This window comes from Coturnix japonica, chromosome 1 (assembly GCF_054131305.1).
Source record: "Coturnix japonica strain WE chromosome 1, WE-NBRP24, whole genome shotgun sequence".
NCBI classification, from domain to species: Eukaryota; Metazoa; Chordata; class Aves; order Galliformes; family Phasianidae; genus Coturnix; species Coturnix japonica.
Genome location: NC_140663.1, coordinates 73,649,467 through 73,673,685, shown reverse-complemented (window position 1 = coordinate 73,673,685; position 24,219 = coordinate 73,649,467). Strand labels below are relative to the sequence as shown.

General features: G+C 47.0%; 1 protein-coding gene across 5 annotated transcripts in view; it reads left to right on the top strand.

Annotated features, from left to right (window-relative positions):
- The first annotated feature begins 1,430 nt into the window (after positions 1–1,430).
- VANGL1 (VANGL planar cell polarity protein 1) overlaps positions 1,431–24,219 on the top strand; it is a 37,138-nt gene continuing 14,349 nt past the window's right edge. For all 5 annotated transcript variants that reach the window (XM_085525019.1, XM_015875114.2, XM_015875104.2 and 2 more), the window contains exons 1-4: positions 1,431–1,553; positions 6,760–7,038; positions 8,119–8,245; positions 10,884–11,491. In XM_085525019.1, coding sequence (XP_085381145.1) covers positions 6,956–7,038; positions 8,119–8,245; positions 10,884–11,491 — 818 coding nt within the window. In that variant the 5' untranslated portion in view covers positions 1,431–1,553; positions 6,760–6,955. The remainder of the gene's footprint in view (positions 1,554–6,759; positions 7,039–8,118; positions 8,246–10,883; positions 11,492–24,219) is intronic.

The window sequence follows — 24,219 nt, the reverse complement described above, 5'->3', positions numbered from 1 at the left end:
GCTGTGCAGTGCTACGCATTTTCCCTTTCTAAACAGCAACCACCCCAAAAAGGAAGGAAGGTGTTTCTTTGTACTCGTGTCCCTCTGGCCTTCCTCTTCCCCCTCTAAACAAGATTTTCTGCAGCATAAAAGCTGAACCATGGCTCCTTGTGCATATCTGTTGTTGCACATTTACTCAGGCTCCAGATGGATGCTGGTAGATGGAGCTCAGTGGCACAGAGTGAGGTCGCCTGCTGTTTGAATGGGCTATACAAGCAGTATCATCCCAGAGCACCTATGAAGGAGCATCTAGTTTTCTTCATCCCATGCTGGAGAGCCAAGCTGATGCCATTTAAGAGTGAGCAGTAAATCAATCAGTAACTCAATGTTTGTTCTTAGTGTAGCTCAGCTTGGGCTTATGTTTCTTACTCGAGATGAGTTGCTGCCTCTTATTCTCTCAAAGCATTGTGCACACAAGTCCTAGTTTAGGTGAGGCAGCTCTGTGGCCTCTAACTTGAACGTCCTACTCAGTAAGCAGTGAGAAACTGCAGAAACAAGTCAAGCTTTACAGGCAGGTGCAGATCTATGACTTGTTACTGAATACCCCACCGTGTGCTGGGGAAGATGGGGTTTGGATTTGGGAAAAACAAAGCCTAGTTTCCAAGGTGACAGGAAAATCTACAGCAGTTTCAGCCTTGGTATCTTAACAAAAAATATCTAATGTTTGTGTCTCCAAACAAGGCGTATCTGGCACATGGAAATGACCAGTAGAAAAATGTAATGATAAATAGTCTGGGTTGTTTAAAAGCAAGTGAATCTGATGATCAGTGGAGGGGGGGAGAAGCAAACTCAGGTTTGGGCACAAGTTGATACAGAACACAAGATGGACACGATTGCTTGGTAGTAGTCTCTTTCAGCTCTGTCATGGGCTGGAGCACACAGTAATGTGCTGTGAGAACTATCTGACAGCAGTAACTCCAGTGCTTTCTGCATTTGTCCCCTTCACTGACTGTGTTGTTCTTGAGTCATTCAAGCTCCAGGACTGGAATCTAGGAGGTCTGGCTTTCTTCTGTGCATTCTCACAGAGGCAGTTTAGGTTGGATATGAGGAGGAAGTTTTTCACTCAGAGGGTGGTGACGCACTGGGACAGGTTGCCCAAGGAGGCTGTGGATGCCCCATCCCTGCAGGCATTCAAGGCCGGGCTGGATGTGGCTCTTGGCAGCCTTGTCTGCTGGTTGGTGACCCTGCACACAGCAGGGGGTTGAAACGAGATGATCATTGTGATCCAGGCTGTTCTATGATTCTCACCTGTGAGTTCACTGTATGAGTTCACTATATTTAAATGGGTGTCCTAGAGAGAGGAGCAACACGCCAGCACAGCAAGGTGCTGCTGTGAGGCACGGGGTGCCTGCGGCTGGGCCGGGCCGCGCGGCTGGAGCCGGGGGAGGGACGGGGCGGTGCCGGGCACAGGAAGCGGAAAGCCGCGGCGACTGCGGCCGCCGCCGGGGGAAGGCGGCGGGGCACGGCGGCGGGTCGGTGCCGGCTGAGCGGCATGGGGCGGCGGCGGGACGCAGGTCGGTCGCTCGGTCGGGTGGTCGCTCCGCGTGTCCGTGTGTTTGTGGGGCTACCGCCCTCCTGTCGCCGCCACTCCGCCGCCGGGCGGGAGAGGCTCCCGGCGGATGTCTGCGTCTCCGGGGCTGGGCGGCGGGGAGGCCGAGGGGTGAGGGCTGGAGCTGCCCTCTAAGAGCCGCCGGTGGGGAACGGGAGCGGCACGGCCGCAATGCACGGAGAGTGTCCGGCTCGGTTGTCTGCGCTGTGGAACGTGGTTACCTGTAAGCACGTCAATGGGCTGTCCCGGCTTTGAGAAGAGCCGCGGAGCATTTGCAAACGATGTGATGTTTGGAGGGCTCGGTTCTCAGCGTGCTTGGCTGTTCTTCCACGAGGGTGTCTGGCCATAGCCCCGGGACCAGCGTTAGTTTAGCAGTCTGTCGCTACTGTCCTTTAGGTTTGAGTTAGCGGCGGCAGCGTTCTGCTTGTACTATGGATATGTGTACCTGGCAGGGCTGTACTGTCACTGTACTACTCTGATAAATCAGCGACTAAGGTATAAATTGCGTGATTGATGACTTGGATGCTGCTTGTGTGTTTCTTACAGTGGGCAGAGGGCATCACCTGACTGATGTGTCCCGCACGGAGCTTCCATAGTCATGGAAGTGCTGTGTTGAGGTGGTTTTGTTCAGGCGTTTTTGTTCTCCATTGAGATAACCCCACTAAGTTTTCAGGCCTGCGTTACTGCGTGTTATAGATTAAACACGCAGGTGGATCGCTTCAATAAACCGAGTGGCTTTGCTTTTCTTTCTGAAAGATCCTTGTCGTGGACTAATGGCTTTCAGCCCAGAGGCTGGGAATTCCCGGGGGTCTGTGAACTGTTTCTAAGGAGCCTGTGAGAGGCAATGAAGAAAAGAGAACACATCGCTAGAGGGCTTAGATTTGCTGAGTGCTAAGCATTTAGTTTTAGGGTGAGGGGCTTGCAAATCAGGATCCATCACCATAGAGCAAGGGCTCTGGTTAGTTAAAACTAACGGAGAGCCAAGTAGATCAGCATGGGTGAACTTCTGTGCTTCCAGGTTACATTGCTGGACTGGGGGCTGGCTCAGGAAATACAAAAGCGAAAGGTTCCTGTGGCATTGCTCATAGATCTCTCTGTGCATGCAGTTGAATGCAGTGAATAACAGGAATACGTTGTAGCTGCCAGAGTCAGCGCTGCCTCTGGAATGTTTCCTGACTGCCTAGTAATCTTTTAATTATTTCTACCCCTGAAGCCTGATGCTGTCCCTTAGCACGGCCTGATGCTGTCCCTTAGCACGGCTCTTGGGGTTCTGCATGTTTAATCTGTAAAGCTCCATGCAATCATTAGCAGGCATCCTTTGCTCTATAGGCTACTGTAGAAGTGAGGCCTATACAAGGCACACACGTCCTTGTGGGCACTGATGGCTGCTTCTGCTTCTGGATGTGTGTGTAACTCCATATGGTGCTTCTGGATATTTGAAACTCCGTGCACGAGTGGGTAAGTCGACTGCAATAGGTTGCAAGTTCTGGACTGGGTAAGAATGAAACTGAACAGGCGAAGGTTTCAAAGCTAGGCTGGGATAGAATTGTTTGCCTCAGCTCCACAGGGGGAAATCCATTGGGAAGGCATGGGATATAGAAGAGAGCTCTTGTTTGCCTTTGCCTTCTTTGATTTAAAGATGTAACTTGCTCCTTTAAATTTCCCTCGGGCCGGGAGCCAAATTGTGCTGCCTTGAAGATGATCACAAAGCGAACTTCACTGGAAATGGAATTGGGCTCCCAGCATGGAAAATAGTTATTCAAAAGGACTTTTTTTGGGAGATTTATGAGCAAATGAAAAGAGAGAGTTACAATGAGTTGCATAGCTGTGTAGGAGCTGTAATTACAGCGATCCCTTCAATAATACTTGGGGGTAACTATGTTTCTTCCCTGTGGTGCAAGATTCGGCCCTGCTTCTTGCCAGACTGACTGGGGTCCTCGAATCTCCTCTGGGGCCTCCTTAGCATTGTTTCCATCAAGGAGTTCCCAGTCAGATGAAATCAGCAGCTTCCTTCTTTCATCTGTGAGCGAGGGAAAGGCAAAGTGAGAGTCTCGGCCCTACTGGCAGCAGAGTGTGCGCTTGCACAACGTGTTTGTTTGAACAGAGGAGAGATTCCTATCCACCCTCTAGCTGTTTGCCTCTGCCACTCTCCATCGTGGGATTGGCTTTGCTCTTCGGTGCTATGCCATGAATTGAATCACAGAAAGGACCCGAGACAAAAGTGCGGCAAGGTAGGGAGGGGAGATTACTATGGGTTTTTTTCCCCCTCCTTACAGTGGTGTTGTTTGCTCTCTGAGGATTGTGTTGACACAACTGAGAGTGGTGAACTGTGGTGCGGAGGTGGGAGCTACTTACACCTTCTTTCCTGTCAAAACCCAAGTACGGTGCAGCTGTACCCTGAAGCCAAAGGAGCTTTGTTTCACACGGGGCCAGGTGCTTTGCAAATAGACCATGTTATCTGCAGGAGGTGTGGTGATCTCTTTGAATTAACCGGATTGGGCTACCCATTCACACTTGTTTCTGGATGGATGGGGGCCCCCCATCTCCTCCCCGGCAATCACAGAAGCTTTCTTGGGCTATGGCCAGCCCCATTCCTGCCATGACATAGACTAGGAGGTAGGTGCCCTGCTTGGTTTGACTGCTGAGAGTGTACCTGGATCAATTCTCTCTGCAGACTGTGCACCTCCCACTGTGGAGTCTTTGCTTTATCCTACCTGGACTGGGCAGTTTTATTCCCATTCTCCTTGATGGGAAGAACTGTTCAGCCCCCTGTACATCCTGCAGCTGGGGCCGGGAGGTGGTGCCGAGTTCCTAAGTTCATCACATTGCTTTTGACTGCACTCCAGGAGGTTTAACGTTTTTTGGTGGCCTGGTTGTTGACTTTTCACAGAGCTATGTCAAAACCGTTGCTCTTGTTTGCACAGAAAATGAAAGTTGGCATGATCCAGCCTGCCTCAATGCTCCCATATTAGCCTTAACTGTGAGGCTGCTTCCCATGCCCAGCACTGCCTTGCTTCCTCTGCTGCCAAACTGGATCTGTGTGCTTGTGGTTCCTGTCTAGGAAGCCTGGGCATTTCTCACAGCCATTTCTATCTGCTGCAATGCTCTCTGACTTCTCCATCTTCTGTCTGAGATTTGAGGGGGAAAAAAGGTGAAGTAATTGGAGGAAAATGGCATGAGTTTAAACCTCCTTCACAGGTTCCTCTATGGCTTTGCTATGTTTGTGATGATGGTTGCTCTCTAGTAATGCCAATGTGAGTGGATCGATCCCATAATGTTAACACCTCTTGGATTTGTGAGGTTATTCCTGATTTGCCACTCCTAGTGCTTACAAAGTCCTTTAGTGCTCATGGCAGCCGGTCTAATAGTGCTTTTTGGAGCATGGAGGCTGGGATCTGTCTGAGGTGGAGCTAAAAAACTGCTTTTCTGAGTCCCATCCTGTTGCTGGAGCCGTACGTTCCAGGCTATGTGCAAATCTGGGGAGTTAATGTGTTGCATCATGTCTCCCTGGCTGGGGGATTTTAGTTCCTGTTGCAGTCATGATGCTGTATTTCAAACTGTGCCGTGCCTTGGCTTTGTTTTTTGCTGTGCCTGTACAGTCTAAATTCATCATCATTCCCCCCCTTCCAAAACCAGGCCTTATGTTTCCATTCTTGTTTGTCCCTTGTAAATTCTCTGCTTCCTTTAAGGAGCTTTTTGAGGCACGATGTTCCCTTGCAGCCTAGGAATTCATGTGTGCAGAGGTTCCCCAACACCACCTCCTTCCTAGGAGCCCTGGTGAGCCCAGGCTTCTGGTAAATGCCTGCAGCTCCACATCATGCTGTGAGCCAAGGGAGCCCTTGGAGCCCAGGCTTGGTTCTTAAGCAGAGTTTATGCATTGCAGAGGGCTCTCTGCTTGCTCATGAGCTGTTCTGGATGTGTTGGTGGAGGAATTCTGGTTGGAAAAGGGAGCCAGCTTAGTATTAGGTTTGGTTTCTGTTGCCGTTCCTCTCTGGGAAGGTAGAAGATGGCAAGCAGTTGTTGACTCTTTTATTGCTAGCAGCTTTCAAAAGTGTTGTGAGCAGAGAGAAACGGAGGGATTTAATGTTAATTAAAGTAGTCTTTTGCCTGCTCTGCCTTCCACATGCCTATAGCCCTCCGTCCTGCTGGTGTTGGCACAGGGCAGCCATCTGACAGGAAGCATGGGAGAGTGCTGCTCCATGCCAAACCCTGCACTGGGACACTGTGCTTAAGATTCCCTTAAGACAGGCTGGTCCCTGATTCCTTTGTTTCCCTTCTTGATGAATTCACAATAGAGTTGGGAAGTAGCTGGGTTTCTTTTTTTCCTCTTTCCTCCACAGGGTTCCAAGTTCTTGGTGTGTAACTCCTAGAGGCTGTTCTGTTGTCACCGTGTTCCCATCCCAAAACAGTCATCTCTCTTCTGCCCTTTGCAGATTGGACTTAAGCTTCTGTTCTGAATGGAATGTGCCACAGGAAACGTTGGCCCATATAAGCCCGTTATGATCTCTAATCAACTCTCCCTGGTGCGATTAGCGTGTGTATATATAGCTATAACTTCTAATAAAATTCAGTTCTTTGAGCCCAAATTAGCTTTGGAGGCGAAGGTTGCAAAGGAAGGGAGGCACTCGAGCTGCCATCGATTGTGTAGTAGCTAATGCTTGTAAAATGGGCACACCTTGCAGCTATGAAAACAAAGCAGGTTCAGACACGGTGGTCTGATCGTTCACAGCATTTCTGCTGCGATAGTCACACACACCCCCGTCCCTTCCCCCAGGAACAAGCAGAGTGTATTGCTGCCATTCTCAGCCTGGTGGTATTTGGGATGTGAGTTATGGGGATGTGGAAGTCAAGTGTAGTATTTGTTCTGGGGTGAGTATCTGTGTTCAGGATGCTCAGTCTTCACCGAGGCTCGAAGCTCTTCTGCTGCTCTTCTGATGCTGCTTCAGTTTCTTGGATAAATGTTTCTTGGCTTTCTACCAGCTTATTTAAAGCTCTGCAAATGGGTATGTGTGTCTCCAGTCTGGAAACGGAGATATCAGCTGGGATGAGGTTGCAAACTGGACACAGTGTGATGAGTTGGTGACCTGTGGCCAGGTGGAAATGGAGTAAGAGAATGAATACAGCATGAATCGTGTTTTGCTTTGCTTAACATGCCTGTTTGTTTTTTCTAGGCCTATCGTGAGGAGCAGAGCTCCCCCAACTTCTGCCCCTGGAAGGACTCCTTGCAAGTGAAGTGCACTTGCTCCCCAAGGACCAGGCCTCACTAATGACTGGGAAGCAAAGAGTACTTAGGAAAGCACTTTTATCACGGACTCCACCTCAGGAGCACAAGGAACTCGTCTTCTAAACAGAATCCTCGTGGACCCCATGTCTGCTGCAATGGATACAGAATCAACGTATTCGGGATACTCCCACTACTCAGGTCACTCCAAAAAAGCCCACAGACAAGGGTAAGGAAATAGTTATTTTTAATTACTTGCTACTTTAAGCTAGGATGTGTGGAAAAAAATGTTAGCCAGGATGTAATCAATGGGGCTACAGCTCTGCGTGCCGAGGGTCCTCCAGAGGAACCCATTAACAAGATAGGAAGCAATTATGCCATTATTTTAATGACATTCAAACTGTTGCTTGTATGCTGGGGTTGCTTGTCGCTAAATAAAAATTGGAGAAGCACCATCCGAAGGAAGAAAATCACTGGACTCTCGCTTTAAAGAGGGATGAATAGAGTCTCTGGGGAGACGTGTCAGACTTCCTAACTGATACTTGCCACTTGTTTCTATTCTGATACCATTTCTTTATTGTGTAACAATAAGGCTTCCTTTCTTCCCCTCCCCATCCTCCTGACTTCTCTTTGTTGGTGGTGTTTTTTTCTATCAGGACTTAAGTGGTGCTCGAGTCCACAACAAGTCCTTTATCGGCATTGATTGGATTTGAAGGCAGGCTTTTGTGAGCTTGAATAGCAAGTCCTCCTTCTGTTTTGGTAGTTCAGTGCCCTCAAAAAACCTCTTACTCTAAGACGTCTAATTACTTAGGAAATATGCTCCTTTTTCTTTATTTATTTTCCTTTTTCTTCTTTCTTTTTATTGTTTAATCTTCATCATTAGTTTTACATACCAAACTGGTTCCATTTACAGTCTTTGTAACTTAGAACTGAGTTGGTCCGAAATAACTAATAATAAGAATTCTTCCATGGAATCACCTTTGTGCTTGCAGTCCAGTTCTTGAGGAAAAACATCTTGTTTGTCTTTCTTCCCTTTTCCTTTAACATCAGAACGCAGTGTAGAAAGATGTCTTGTTTCCTTGTATTACCTCTGTGTGTTCCGATGGGACACCTTATTAGAGGCAGAGACCAATTAGTCCCAAACTGAGTCCTTGTTTTATTGCAAATTAAATCAGTGTTGATCAAGAGGTGAGCAAGCATGACTATAACCAATTTCTTAGGGCACCTGCTGCAAGTAAGTTAAAGGTTCCGGGCTGTGCTCCAGAAACTCTTTGGTAACATTCTTCTTCTCTTGCTCTATTTGGAAAAGGAGTCGGGACAGGCACAAATCCCCACGAAGCAAGGATGGCAGTCGGTCTGAGAAGTCTGTCACTATCCAGACACCTCCTGCAGAACCGCTGCTCGGGAATGACGCCTCTCGAACGGAGGAAGGCCAGGTAAGGAGGCAGAGAAGTTAAATGTGGAGCTTGGTTTCTGGAATAGAGCCTGTGACTTCGTCTCACATGAATAAGAAGAGGCATGTTGCTCACGTGCTGTCAGTACGCTACTATGACCTATGGCTGCTGTTTATTCATGCATTACACTAAGTTCTCATCAGTTTTGTCTTTCCTGAGAGCATTATTTTTGACAGCACCAGCGCTGACATGACTTACCCCTGGGGCGCTAATTTGCTTCTGTCTCCAGAGAGAGTTATCTGCCAAGCTCTATAGAAACATGTGTTTCCATCAGCTCACTGTGCAATATTCAGGTCAAGCCTTTCACCTGTATGTATGTTTTTGTCTTGATTTGCATGGGATCGTGGTGTAAAACGTTAGGGCCAGGATTCCATAATAAGGAAAGGAGGCAAGAAATATAAAGGTTGTGCAAAATAGCTAAGAATTTAGGGGAAAGAACCCTCAAAACTCAAAGCTGATATATCATTATTAATAAGTAAGGAAAGTGTTTATTTTAGATTGCATCTAGGATGGATCCAACACTCTGCTCTAGTAGTTAAAGTGAAGGTGCACATTCATTGGCAAAGAATGACGGATGCTGGAAGACAAAGAATACAGGATGTTTCCTTGCTTCCTGGATTGCATTTTTGGTGTGTTTGTTTTTTTCTATGGGGCTCCACCTTTATTCTTTCAAAACAAAATTGCCAAGTTCTATTCAGATTGCGTATGGTAGCACTTACAACAGCATTCATGTAGCTACAAGTGTACTTACTTCACATACTTTCATTTACTATTTTGTAATCAAGTATTTGTTTTTAAGAGTTCCAGCTATTACTTTGAGTTCTTGACCTGGCCTGAAGGTCGAGGGAGTTGATCCTCCCCCTCTGCTCTTCCCTGGTAAGGCCTCATCTGGAGTACTGTGTCCAGTTCTGGGCTCCCCAGTACAAAAAAGACAGGGATCTCTTGGAAAGAGTCCAGCAGAGGGCCACAAAGATGGTGAAGGGCCTGGAGCATCTCCCCTATGAAGAAAGGCTAAGTGAACTGAGTCTGTTTAGCCTTGAGAAAAGAAGACTGAGGGGGGACCTGATCCAGGTCTAGAAATATCTGAGGTGTGGGGGGCAAAGTGGCGAGGCCAGACTCTTTTCAGCCGTGTGTAGAGACAGGACAAGGGAAAACGGACAGAAACTGGAGCATAAGAAGAATTTCTTTATGGTGATGGTGACGGAGCACTGGAACAGGCTGCCCAGGGGGGTGGTGGAATCTCCTTCTCTGGAGATATTCAAGACCTGCCTGGACGCCTACCTGTGTGACCTGGTGTAGGGAACCTGCTTTGGCAGGGGGGTTGGACTCAATGGTCGCTGCAAGTTCCTTCCAACCCCTACAATTCTGTGAAATATTCTGGCAAATTTTTAGGCCCTTGTTTTCATGCAGACTTCCTCAATGCGTTTTAAAGTCAAAGGAAATTGAGTTGATAAACGAGGAAGACTTTTCTCCTAGGAAGCAGATTGCCCTAGACTGGATTCAGCTACCTTGTGCCATTTGAGATTTAGACTTGTATTTCCATGTAACTGCATGATTTTGATATTTGTGCCATTTAGAATGGGAGGAACTGTTTGAAGTTGTAAACTAAGACTAGAGTTGCCTGTTTTCTTCCGAGCTGTAGCCTTAAGCTGCTGTGGTGTTTCCATCCCTTCTCTGTTCTGCCAAGCTTCTCAGTCAATCAAAAGGAGGAAATCATGCAGAGCTATTTGATACATAAGCATAAAATACTTGAAGTGCTGAGGTTGTTTTACTGGAGACATGGGAAATAAAAGAAAATGAGACATGATTACTCTTCCATTCAGGAAATCTTACAGTACAGGTATCTCTTCTCTGCTTTGATGAGGAAAAAAAAACCCTTAGATTAATTTGAGTTACTGGCTGTTTGTGGTTGTTCTATCTCAAAACCCTACTCCTGTAGGCACGGCAGCGTTGAAGTGCATTGGAAGTTAAATTACCAAAGTTATTCAGAGCAGTTCTTACTGCTTCTGTCCATTGCTCTCTCTAAAAGGTTCTTGAAGACTCTATTTCCTGTAGCTTTTATAAAGCAGTGAATAGTGTTTAATATTGAAGTGCTGTGGTAAGTAGGAAACTCTGTATGTCTTGCACTCGTGCAGCTCTGTTATGTCTATAGGTATCATGTCTTGTGTATAAAACGATGTCTGTTTCTTTAAAACAAAGTGCTTAGCTCAGCATATGTACTTGCCAAAGTCTGGGAGAAGGTGTAAATCCTATAAATGACCGAGGCTGCAGAAAGAAAGATTTGGGAGGGTGAGAGCAAAAGCAAAATATGCAGTTCTGAATGAGCCTCGAGCTACAAAGGTGTTGGGTGTGAAGCAGCAAAACACGTGCATTGACGTTGTTTGGTACCTATTTGTGTGAAGTACCAGGAGTCTTCTTGGGCATGAGTCACTTCAACAGCAGCTGTGAGTCAAACGCTGAAATGGAACTTTCCCTTCCAGGTGATTCTGTGATGCACTACAGAATTCATGGGCTGGCAGAGCGCTCGTCCTTGGTTTTTCACGTGGGACCTGATTATTATTAGGGTTAATAATAACCCAATTGTTTCACTATTGTTTTTGTTTCTTTTTTCCTCTCTTAGGATGACAATTGGGGTGAGACCACAACAGCAATCACAGGTACCTCTGAGCACAGCATTTCCCAGGAAGACATAGCCAGGATCAGTAAGGATCTGGAGGACAGTGTTGGCTTGGACTGCAAACGTTACCTGGGTTTAACAGTGGCAGCTGTTCTCGGACTCCTCGTCTTCCTTACCCCCATCGCCTTCATTCTGTTGCCCCAGATCCTGTGGCGGGATGATCTGGAGCCGTGTGGTACTGTCTGTGAGGGACTGTTCATCTCTGTGGCATTTAAACTCCTCATTCTTCTGATTGGGACCTGGGCTCTGTTTTTCCGCCAGCCCAAGGCAGACATACCGAGGGTGTTTGTATTCCGGGCCCTCTTGTTGGTCCTCATCTTCCTGTTTGTGTTTTCCTACTGGCTTTTTTATGGCGTTCGCATCTTGGACTCCAAGGACACCAACTACCAAGGAATAGTGCAGTATGCAGTGTCTCTGGTGGATGCGCTGCTCTTCATTCACTACCTGGCCATTGTCCTGCTAGAGCTACGGCAGCTGCAGCCCATGTTTACTGTCAAGGTTGTTCGTTCAACAGATGGAGAATCGCGATACTACAGCTTGGGGCACTTGAGGTAGGTACAAGCCACTGGTGTCCAGTGGTGTAGATAAATGCGGCTGTGCCATAGCTGCAAGCAGCAACTGCATTTGTTTATGTGGTGTCGCCTGTTTCTGAATTTTCCCCACAGAGGAATCCTAGTCTCTTGAATGCTACCAAATCGGGTTTGGTTGTCCTTGCTTCAGAAACCTGAATAAACATCCCTTGAGTGAGACCGAGAATGAAAAGTGCTGATAGCTCAACTTTAGGTTGGTCACTGGGCTAAGCCCAATAATGTACTTATTTAAAGGCCTTCTCTGCCTTCTTGCTGGAGTAAAGATGAGAGGCTTCCTCCTGTAGCTGAGGCTAGTTAGTGCTCTGTGGTTGCATGGACCAGATGCCCTCTGACAGCACATCAGAGCATCACTCTTCAGAGCCTCCTGGCTGGCCAGCAAGTTCCTTGCATTCACATGGCAAGGACTGAAGGAAATACGCGAGAAAACATTCAGCAAATTAATGTGCTAAAATGCAGGACGCATCTTGTCTGTCCTTCCCTGCACAGTCAGGAGCTGTGGAGGAAACCTGAATAAACATCCCTTGCATCAGACTGAGTGCTGCCATTCAGATCATGTGTGAGGTGCTGGCAACTGATTGAAATGTTTGCTTTCAGGTGTTTGAGCTTTGGCACCCGTTTTTGTGACAAGTGGGGGCTACCTTGAGGGGTGAGGCATGTAGCTGCACCATGGGATGCTTTCAGCGGCCTGGGACTCTGTTCTTTCTGACTATGTTTTTGCATTGGCTTGAGGGGAGACTTCTTCTGAAGCAGCCTTAGTACAGCCAGAACTTTCCAGCAGCTTGAACGCTGAATGAGTACTGGGACACATGTAGATACAGGCTATTTGTTTGTTTGTGCTTTTGTTGTGTTCTTGTGGTACTATACTGCACCTGGTTTGGTCCCGATTCATGATGGTACCTGCTCATTTTGTCATTTATGTTGACCAGCCTGATGGGTCAGATGTATCTAGGAGTGTTTGAGGGCTGTGCAGTCTGCAGGTGTTATGCATGCCTGCTTCAGCCTTTCTATTGGGGTAAATGCTTCATTCCACAGAGATACAAGAAAGAATGGGTATCTCAGTCTCCTTATTTGCTGTGTCATGTGAAGATGTCTAGAAATCTTCATGCCTGTGCCCTGTTGGCTCTGAAGCTGATTCCCTAGACTGTATGCGTGCTTAAACAGCTGCTCCACTTATCTTGTCCAGACCCCTGTGGCATGCATATTTATTGCAGATGGAGAGATTAGTGTCTGCTGCTTTAAGTGGATGTAGGAACAGTCTCCAGTTATTAGCTTTGCAATGGAATTGCTTTGAAGCAGATTTAGTGGTTGAAGCTCAAGTCTGGGAGTTGACTCCTGGATACTGATCCTGGCTTAACAGAAAGGCCTGTGGTCTCCTGGACACCACTGGTTTTCCTTTGTAAAATGTGTGGCAGAGTCCCTTTTTTCTAATGGAAGCACTCCAGTTTCTTTATCCAAAGGTCAGCTTTGGAGTTTAAAAAGCAGAGTAATCTTTGCTGATTTGCTTTTTTCTTCTATTTCTTTCTTCCTTTCTTTTTAAACTTATGAATTCCTCTGTGGTGGGTGGCAGATCCAGGGCAGCTTTTTCATCTAAAAGTGGAGGGAGATGGAGGGAGCAATCAAAGAGCTCCCTTGTACTGTGGCTTTGTGTCTTGGCATTGCCCATGACTCTCATAGAAGTGAACTGTGCACGGAGAATTCAGTATTTGCATGTGTATGCCTACGTATTTGCACCAAGTGCAGGTTTGACTTGGGTTTGATGGTTGGATGGTATATACTGTTGATTTGTGGTTGGTGGGATTCAGATCCTCCTTCTGCAGAAGTCTACCTGTCTGTCTTTAACCATGTGTAGTGGAAATGCTATTCCATGGTGTGAACCATGATGATCGAGCACATCGTAGGAAGGCAGGGCCAACTCATGGAAGTCAGGTGCATGCTGTGCACCTGAGTGACCAGAAGAGATGGAGCCAGGATCCACCCTTTCTTTCATATTTGTTGGCAAGCACTGAATCCGATCCATGCAAAATGTAGATGTTTTAGCAGCATCTGTGTTGGAGAGGAGAATCTTGCCAATCATGTCTAAGAATGGTAAGCTAGTGCTGCTTTTTCCCGAGCTTCTGGCAGCTGTTTAACATGTTTTTGAGCCTGTGTTGTTTTTAACAACCTCACTAATGTAGAGGTAAGACTTTGAAGATCTGATTAGAAGCCAAGCGTGTCACAGACGAGGAAGAACACATTCTCCCTCCATTTCTCCATTTTGCAGAATGCAAGAGAGGAGAATTATTTTGTGTGCAGATGCACAAGCAGCTGGACTTGATATGAAGCATGACCCCAGTGTGATAAGCACTATAAGAAATGACTGAAATTCGTGTTTCCATCTTCAAACAGCTTAGGATTGCAAGGTGTTTGTGCAAAACAAGAGAAATTTGGCAAGTCAGACACCCTAGTAGCATTATCTTGCAAAGTGTCTGTGAAGGCTCTTACATGCTTGTCCATAAAATGTCATGGAGGGCTGCCTTCTACACCTGGCTGGTTTGCTCTACTGGAACATGAGGCCTAATGGAAGAGATGTGCAAAGGTGATGTGTTAGAAGGACTGAAGAAGCTGCCCCGTGGGTGTGCTGGAGAGATGGTCATGGCTATGATGGAGTATGTGCACGCTACTTGTTGCTGCCAATGGGCTTTTTCTGTTTACTGTTATAAATGCTTGCCTCACCCCAACCCTTTTAAAGGGGTCATAGATAGGTTGTGGTCTACTGCCTGGAAGGAGGAAGCATGCTTCAACAGGCACGGTAATCTGATTGCCTTCTGAAATCAAAACGTTGTTGCTTTGGTCTATTCTTTTGTCCTCTCTGTGCACCCAAGCACCTCAGGATTGTGGTCCATGGAGTCTTCCATCCTCAGCAGTCCAACAGGCTCCAGAGGCTGGTAGTGAGAAGACTCTTAGGACATCTTGTACACTTCTGCTTCATTGAGTCGCCCTGAATTGTTTCCACGGCAAAACTGTTGGTATCTTCTCAGTCAAACGTGAAAGTTTTCAAATTCTGCCTCTTCTCTAATGTGGCTGAGAGCTAAGTGTGAGGAAACTGGGAGAGACAGGAAGAAAACGACAGCTTAGCTGCTCTTTTGTAAACCCATGGGTTTTGCTAGGTAGAGTATGGACTGGATTTTCCACCCTTCTTGGCTCCAACCACAGTTAAGAAGTTGAATATGCTGAGTTTGATATTCCATTCCACCCCTGAGGGCCCTGAGTCCAGGAGGGTAAACGTATCTGGGAGTAGTTCCCCAAATTCATATTGTAATTAACCTATTAATAGACTGCCTTGGTCCCACCTCCAGCACTTTGGCTACAACTTTTCTTTTGGGAGACTTTAGCTGCCAAAATGAGCGTTCCCTTTGGCAGTGACTCAGGGTTTGGCGGGTGGAGGTAAAAATTAAATTGGAGTCCCCACGAACAGAGCGCCAAGTCTCAACTTACTGACTGCTCCGCTGCTCCTAGTAGGAGGGGTTGCCATGCAGGGGGAATGCTTTATGGGGGTATGGACGGACAAAGAGGTGAGAAGAGAGAGTAGATGTGGGAAGTAAAGCCTGAGAAAACGTAGGAGAGGTTGGGTGGGGATGCTGGCCAGACTTTTGGAAGCAAGATCAAAGGGAGCAAAGGTGGGGAAGAGTGACAGTAGATAAGTTCCCCGTTGAAAGGCTGATTGCTTTGCTGTTATTGGGACATGGATGACATTTATCATCCATAATTCAGTTCGTTCTGGATAGCTCAGAAATAACGTAGATAGGGCGTTGCTGGAGGAAACCCTCCTCTTCAAGTGCTGGACACAGTCCTTTTCTCTCCAGCGAATAGCCCTAGAGCTTTGCTGGTCTGGACAACTCAGGAAAGTGACTAACTTCAAACATGCACGGTAATTAGTGATCCTACGCATAGACCACAGAATGTGGCTCTGTTGTACTCTTGGTTTTCTGGGGTTAGAAATGTCTGTGAGTGGATTTTTCTCCTCTCTGCAGTACTAGTATGAGGAGCATGGCCATGATAGTTGGGAGCTGTCAAGTTAGGAAGTTATGAGCTTTCCATACAGCTTCAGTGTCAGGACACAGCTTTTGCAGACTGAAATGAGCTGGTTGATGTTTCTGGTTGATGTTTCTCATCCATATAATCAAGAGAAGCTTAGTGCTGAGAAGTAATGGAAAATGTCTGTTAGAGCGTTGTCCATCCTTGTGTTCACCGTCTGTATTTGGATGATTATTTGCTGAGTTGTGGTTTGAAAATAAAAGAAGAGAGCAGATGCTTCCTTGAAGCAGGTGTATGTCTCTGAAGAGCCTTCACCTTCCCTGCAAGGAGTCAACACATATCTTATTGAGAAATCTTGTGGCTTGTACAGGCTCACAAAGCAAAATAGATGCAGAAGTGTGTTTTGGAAAGGGAGCCTGTCTCTTGGCTGAACTGAGGCAGAGGAGCAGATGTTCCATAGGTGGTGCATGAACCCTTACATTCAGTACAAAGCAAAGCTGAAAACAGAATTGTGTGGTGGAAAGCGATGCTTCTTTTGATCCAGGGTTGGCATTCTGGTATCTGTTGAACCTACTGATTACAAAAGTGATTTCTAGGCTCAGTATTTACAGATCTGTGTGCATCCCTTTGCACCACCAGGGCAGTTTTCCCTAGTATGGGGATTAAAGACTGGGAAGAAGCTTCTTCACCTTCAGCAGCTAGGTGTTGTCCCCCTTATCAAGGGTGAAATTCTTCTCATTAGTAAAACCTGGTTAGCATTTTAGCTCTTTCCTGGAGTTGCATGAACACTTATTATGTTTTATATATATATACATACATACATACATACATTATATATATATATATATATATATATATATAATACTACTCTTGTACTATCAGCTAAATACTCTTAGCTGGCCCTCTTTTGTCTTTCAACCCTTACTGTTATCCATAGGGATAAACACTATAATGAGAGAGATTGAGGTGATGAATTTGTATCTTGTTCCGTAGCAAAACATCTTATTAACTGTGCCTTGATTACAGGAGCTCCCTTACAGCATTGTGTTCCACAAACAGGTTACTTTGCAGAGCAGTTCTGTCACCAGATCCTCTAGCCCAGGTGTGTCCAACCTGCAGCCTGTAGGCCCTGTGAGGCCTGGCCCAGACTGCAGTGCAGCCCGCTTTCTGTTTTGATACAGAAAATAGTGCCTGATTTGTTGTTATGTTGGCCCACAACATCAAAGGTGGATGTTGGTGGTGGTGTGGCAGTAGAGGTTGAGTCTTCCCACCAATATTCTGTTACATGTTGTTGCTGTGTGACAGATGGCAGCAGAGGGGCAGTCCATCAGAATGGCGTCTGGCATGGGAGTGATTTCCATGCAAAGCACCCTGATGAGCATTTGTTTGACTGTCTTTCTCCTCCGCTTTCACCCAACATGATGACTACCAGCCTTAAGTACTCTCTCCTCCCAAGAAGTTCTGGCTAAATGGGTGTTAATTGCATCCTCAAGTGTGAAGTAACCGAAGAAACCTAACTATGCTCCAGAGCAGCTTCTTTAGCACCGACAAAGAGAGGTGTCAGACATGACCTCCAAGCCAGTGTCCCTAGCAGCATTTCACATAACTGGGTGTTTACAACCGCCTTTTTGTGGTTTTTAGCCCAGCCTATTTTCTTCAAGGCAGGGCTGAATCCCTACGCTTTCATTCCTGTGCTTGAATAACTTGCCTCCAGGAGAATGGTGCCACCAAGTGCGATTTGGCTGTTTGCTGTGAGGGTACTGGTGGAACTGCAGAAGCAAATACTCCCTCAGCCTCTGTAATACTGCCTGCTGTTCCCTGCAGAGCAGACGGGAAGTCTGCTTTGATGCTGGGGATGAGTTATAGCATCTCTGTTTTATGAGGGCCTGTCTGATGGTGCGCGGGGTGTGTTGTCAGCAGAGATCAGCGAGGACTTCTTACTTGGGTCAGAGCAACAGCTCATTAAGAGGATGTTTATTTGTGACAGTAGTGAACAGCAGGCTCCAGTAGTGCCAGATGCTTCTCATTAGATGTGGGGTTGGAAATCTGGGATGGACCATCAGTATCTCTGACTGCGTGCACTGCTCATCTGTGAACTTCTGGTGCGGTGAAGTCTGACAGGGCTCTGTTTTTCTTGAAGGGAGCATGCTTTCCCAGCCTCTTGTCTCTGTGCACGCTTTTCAGAAGGCTTTATATACGGCTTTATACGCAGAGCTGTTCTTCACATTGATAAAGATGGCAGCTCAAGAGACTGAAGGATCCACAGTCATCTTGCTATCCCTCCCTTCTTGTTTGATCTTGGCTGCCTTGCTTGCTTTTTTGTACATCCCTCCAACTGTGCACGTGGGGAGCCTTATGTGAGGTGCTGTGGTAATACAGGGTTGTATTTCACAAGCCCCAGGTGTGCCAATAAAATAACAACATAAACACGAACCCTCACAAACTCCTGGGCTGGTGCTTTTCAGAACAAACCAAGCTGCATTTACGCTACCCATGCACACAAGCTGTGCTGCGTCTTTCTGCATGAGGAGCTTGGAGTTGGGCACGGTAGAACACAGCTCAGGTAAGGATCGTGTTCTGCTCCTGTGAATGCACCAAGAAGCAGTAGCTGGTAGCTCGGGGTCATTGCTGCACCCTGGAGCGCTCTCGCATTTTTGGAATAGTTAATACTTTAAACGTTTACAAGCATGCTTGTAAGCAGAGGGCTCATAGTCAATTATTAATTCCCTTGGCCTGTACAGTAGTACAGTATTACTTGCTGTAATGGGGAGTTGCTGGGTTAGTCCTTCTGATGAATGATGAGGATGGAAATGCCACTGGTTTCATCTGCGGGGTTGGATTTTTTCTGTTGTTGGTTTGTCTTTCAAAACCTCCAGTGTCCAGCAGTACAACAGCAGGCTGTCCAGCCTACCCTCTAACTAAGGCATTTGCCATGTAATTTCTTCACCCCCCTGCTGCCTCTGCCCTCCAAGTCACTGGTGTGTACCACCCACAGAGACAGATGGTCTCCCTAAGCTGCTGAACAAATTTTGTGGCCACGAAGATGCTTTTATCTTCAAATGCTAGAGAAAAAAACATAAGAATCCACCCCCTCAACCCTTAACAGCCGTTTTTTTGTGTGTGGTGAATGGTGAAATTCTGCAAAGGAATATGCCCTTTGGGGGAAAGGAGGAGGCATCGCTTCTGTTTAAAGTGCAAGAAATTAAGAATTTATAGTTCTCATACAGCAGAAACCAAACAATGTTTAAGAAAACTGGAAACTACCTACCCTGAAGGAATAGGGAAGAGTTAATAAGGAGTTGGGTGGTAAATGAAGATTCTTTGGCCAAAATTCTGAGGGCAGTACTTTCACATCTAACTCTATTCCCCCTCCAGCAGTCACCCTTATAAGCGTACCTCTAAGCTTAAATTTTGCTTGCACGGTTTAGATCAAGTTGAGTCTTTGGCTGCTGTTTTTGGGAGAACCATTCTGGCAGACTGTCGTGGAAGGAATGACTTAAACTGCAACGTGAAGGCTGCTGGCTTCTTTGTGTTCCCTAAAAATCAAAGGTTAGTGAAGGGATCGGGTTAGAGATGCTCAGCCTGGAAGCATGGATTGTGTTCCCGCAGCATTTGCAGAATCTCTGGGTGCTGCTGGCTTTAAAACGAGAAGCTTTGCTTGGGCAGAGCTGTGGATTGGATCAGATGTTCCTTCATGTGCAGGGTTTTGCTGGTGTCCTGGTGAGCCACTCCATCTACCCTTGAAAAGTCTCGTTGTTGCACTGGTTTTGCTGCCAGTAGAAGCTTTGAATGCTTTCTTTCTGTTGTTTGCTTGGAATTAAAATTGCATTTCTTAGCTTTCATTAAAAAGAAAGAAAAGAAAGTACTTTGTAACTATTAATGTAACTTGAAGAATTCCTGTGTAGTATATGCAGGATGTCTGTAAGCTCTGGCCTTTCATGTTGCATGCTCAAGCTTTAAATTATCTTCTGGAAATGCATCTCTTACAAACTTCTTGCTGTACGTGATGGTTCCTGCGTTCTTAGTTAATCTTTTTAGAGGCTCATGCTAACCAGAGGCATAGCGTCCTTGAGTGATGGGGAGAGGAGACACAACGCTGCTGCAGATACATCAGTACCACGGAGTGGGAGCAGTAATCCAGGGCACTGTGGGCACACTCTATCTGCATGCAGCGAAACAGCTGGGGGCCAGGGTCACATCCCCCTGTGCCTTAGGACTTGTTCAAAACTCCTACAGTCCTAAGTGCAACTTCAGGTGTGTACACACTGCTAAAAGAGGTCAAGCTTCCCTCAAACACTTGATCTATGTTTTTCAAAGATGAACTGTGAACTCAACAGCTGATGCTGTTATCTAATACAGTCTGATGGGTGTGAGGAAGAAAGAGGAGGCAATTACTTTTCTTTCTTTAAAACTAATATGTTTTGTGCTAAAATATATATAAATATATATCAATCTATATAGCTCTGTAGTTTGTGTTTATGGAGGGAGTTTTTGAGGGGAGTAAACTCTTCGAAAGGGCTGACAATAGCAGGACAATGGGAAATGGTTTTAAGTTAAAAGAGGGAAGATTTAGGTTGGAGGTTAGGGGGAAGTTCTTCACTAGGAGAGTGGTGAGGCCCTGGAACAGGCTGCCCAGGGAGGTTGTGGATGCCCCGTCCTTGGAGGTGTTCAAGGCCAGGTTGGACGGGGCCCTGGGCAACCTGATCTAGTAAAGGCGTATGTTTGGTGGCCCTGCCAGGCAGGGGGGTTGGAACTACATGATCCTTGAGGTCCCTTCCAACCCGGGTCATTCTGTGATTCTGTGATGGGTCATTTGGTCCAGCTCAACTTCTTCAGTCTCCTTAATCATCCTAATGCGCAAAGACTTGAGTTGGCAGAAGTTGTGAGATCAGCTTTAGCCATGTCTGTGGATTGGTCACCAGCCTGTGTAGAGTTGGGTATATGGCCAAGGGGAGCTACTTGGGCTGCAGCTGGGGAAGCCTTTCTGTACCTCTGTCTGTTGGGTATCCTAACCCATAGCAGGGATGCTGTGCAGATTGGCTCATAGGGACAACACGGCAGCATCTTCCTCTCGTCATCTTTTCACTGAAGTTGTCCCCACACGCTCTTTTCTCTCTGCTCTCCTTCCCAACCTTTCCAATTTGCTCAATAGATAAAGGAAACCTTTCACAGCTTTGGTTTTATGTCGATGTGAGCAGCCAGTAGCTGTTTCTCTTTTTCCCCTAAATAAGCAAGTCTGTATTCTCACTGACTCCCTTGAGGACACCCCACCACTCTGCAGAACTGTGGCATAGAAACCGGCTGCTCGCTGTGTTGGCAGCATGTTCTGAAAAGCCAATTTTCAGCTGGGGCTGTGATCCCTGCGCTGCTGCTGCTGTCAGGATCCAATTCAGCCACCGTTGGCCTCTGAGGGCATGGGATTGGGTTTGAGATGCAAAGGTAGTGCCTTCATCTGTCTGAATGCCCTACATCTGGTCAAAGGGGATAGAAGAATCCAGCTTGAGAGCTGTTAGGGTATTTCACGAGGCTGTTAGTGTCTGAAAAGAGCAGCCTGAACACTGCTGCTGTCTGTGGGCTACACCACATGGTTTTGCACGTTGAGGGAGTGCTTGAAGCTCCCCAGGCACACTGTTCCCCCCTGCGGAGAGACCTTAGCAAGGAGGTTGAGAGTGGTTTGCCTTGTGGCCCACACTCCTGGCAGCTGGCTGCTGTGGGAGGAGCTCAGCCCTTCACAAGGTGCCCTTTCACATGTAGCCCTGCAGCCGTCCTGCCGCATGCTCATGGTGGGGCTGAGGTAAGGGTTGCAATGTACCTTTGCCACATACTGACAAATTGCCCTTTGCTTTTCTGTAAGGGGCCTGGAAGGACAAACTCCTGGTTACCTGAGCTGACTCTGTGCCATCAGGCATCTTAAAATCGCAGGCAGTGAACCCCAGCATGACTTTGGACTCAGCAAGGGCTGCAGCCTTTCCTTTCGCATGGTAAAAATTGGTTGCTGCATCCAATTGAAAGCTGCTCTTGTGCTTCGGGCCCTCCTTTGTTTCTAAAACCTGTGTGAAGTTTTTGCTGCTTATTTTTATGTTTGCTGGATGTCAAGGCAGGGCTAACAGGTCTCCCTGTGATTGTGCCTTCCTCATTACTGTGTCCTGTGGTTTGCTTGCTGTGATACCAAGGAAAGGAAGAGGTGTAGTGCTAGTGCTGTCAGCCCAGCACAGTGACTTGCTTTTCCCAGTGAATCATCTTAACTGGGCCTTGAAACTTGCCACTAAAGGTGACTGGGGAAAAAAATGCTTGTGTTCTAAAGACCAGTTAACTTGCTGAAATATCAGGCTAGAAAGCCTCTGAGAAGGAGATTGCAGTGGGAGCATGCCTGTGGGTTTACTGGGTTTTTATAACTGCTTGCTCAAACTTAGCACTCCGTACTTCTGTAGCAGCATCTTCTGAGCTCTGGCCTGGGAATACTTTTATAGGGCTCTTCAGGGAGGTATTAAATAAGGAGCTTGGTTGGGTCATATCATTTAAAGGAGCAGACTCTTTCTAAAAAGCTCGATCATACCCTTGTATAAAACCCCATGTTTTAAACATTTCCTTGATTCCTCGATGCCTGCTCCTTAGGGGGGAGTGAGAGCTGTGCCTGCCTTCCTCCTGCCTGAGCCCAGTGGAGACTTCAGTTGTGGTTGCCTGACAAGAGAATGTGGTTTTCCTGTTCCTAGGGGCTGCGGTCTTGTTCTCCCAGCTATACCAGGCCGAAATGCCACTGTAGTTATGGTGATCAAAAGGTATTTTTCTGCTTGGCTTGGTTGGTGCAGCTGCTGAAGGAGTTCCTTGTCTTGGCATCTCTGTGTGGCATCTCATCGCAGAGGGAGTAAGGAGACCTCAGCAACTTGCTGTGGATGGACCTGATGCAGCTGTGAGCTGAATGCAGCCCGTAAGATAACGCTGACTGTGCATGGTGGATTGCTCTCTGCAGTTCTTGCTCAGCTTCTTGTTGAGGTGCCAGAGCTTCCCAACTGGCCGTGGCATGTATTTAGCATGCCCAGAGACCTTGGCTTGTTTTGATGCCGTGTGTATGTTTTGCAGCACTTAAAAAAAAGGTTCGGAGGAGATGAGTCTGTGTTGGGAGCCATTTAATGAAATAACTCTGGGCTCGCTCAGCCCTCAATTAGTCCAGCACTAATCTCTGACTCTCCCTTTGGATTTTGCCTCCATGGCAGGGTAAGGAAGTTTTTGCTCTGGTAGCAAACATCTTATTTCTTTCTAGGTGTGTGTTTAGGTCTGTATCTGCTGCAACACTGTGAGGTAACAGTAGGTAGCAGAGCCATGGCAAGCTGCCTTCCTATAGCTCAGCAAGCAACGTGTGAAGCTTCTAAAACCCCATCAGTGACAGCACTGCAGTCTGTTGTGTATGATGGCAACTTTGAGCGTAGAGGTGTGACTTTAATCTCTTTTTTCACCACTCCCCTTCTTACTGTCCATCTTCCCAGCACTGCAGAAGACTCAGCACTATTTTTTCCAGGAAGCAGCAGCTTCTAGGCTGGTATTCTGATAATGTGAGCAGGCTTCCTTGTGCTTTCTGTATAGCACTGGCTTGGTTGCCTGGAAATGGAAACATGCAGCTTCAGCGTTGATGTTGTTATGTCAGGGAAGGCAAATACAAAGCCAAAATGGCCTCTGAGTGAGCCGACACAGTGTCGAGACCTCAGATACCAAAATCCCATGTAGCAACAAGTACTCGAGCAGGTTGCACATGACTTATCTTTTGACAGGGCAAAGCTGGCGGCTGTTGTTGTGCTTTTGTGTCACGTAGTCCCCTCCTCCATTTCCTTGGAGATCCCACAGAAGTTAATTCATTGCTGTTTGTTAAGGACTCCGTCTCTCTCTGCTGCCAAATGCCGCTGAGGTGTGCAGCACCGCTGCCGGATCTGCTTGTTTGCTTTCCCTGCTGGCAGCGTGCTTTGACACGGCCCTTCTTCAAGAGGAGAAGAATGAAGTTAATAAAACAAATGATTTCAAACCCCTTTCAAACTGCACAAATCGCAAAGCAACAAAAGTAGGATTTTACTGCTGCTGCCTTTACAAGGCCGTGGTCCTGCGCAAGAGGTCTTTTCTATGTCACAGGTTTTCAAGTCTCAACTGTTGCCTGAAAATGCTTTTCACATCCTGATCTGCCTTTTTGGGCTCTGGTGTTTTGTTGCTGTGCCTGAATGACATTTGGCTGCCAGACGCTCTTTGCAGGACGTAAGGCAGGTCCTTGCTTTGGCCATCCCTAAACGGACAGTCTGGTATTGAAACTTTCTGTTCCTTTTCCTCCCACCTCTCCCCATTCTTCTGAAATCACGCATACAAAAAGCCTTCATCTGTGGAAGGCAGAATGGATGCAGTGGGTGGATGTGGTGCTCGGCTCCTCCTGAGACACTTCTGCAAGGAAAGGCCTCCGAGTGCGGGCTGTGGGCCAGCTGCCAGTTCCCATTCCTGGTGGAGCTGGTGTGTGGGTGGGGAGGAGGCTGCCACCAAAGCACCTTGTTTGCTGTGGCAGCAGTGGGTCTGGCCTGCTGTGGAAAAACCATAAAGAACTGTATTTTGCTGGAGGCCCAAGGCTTCCTCAGCTCGCTTCTGGGGGCTGCTGTGGGTGTGCAAGTGCACTGGGTCCCTCGGCTGTGCCAGGGATGGCCACA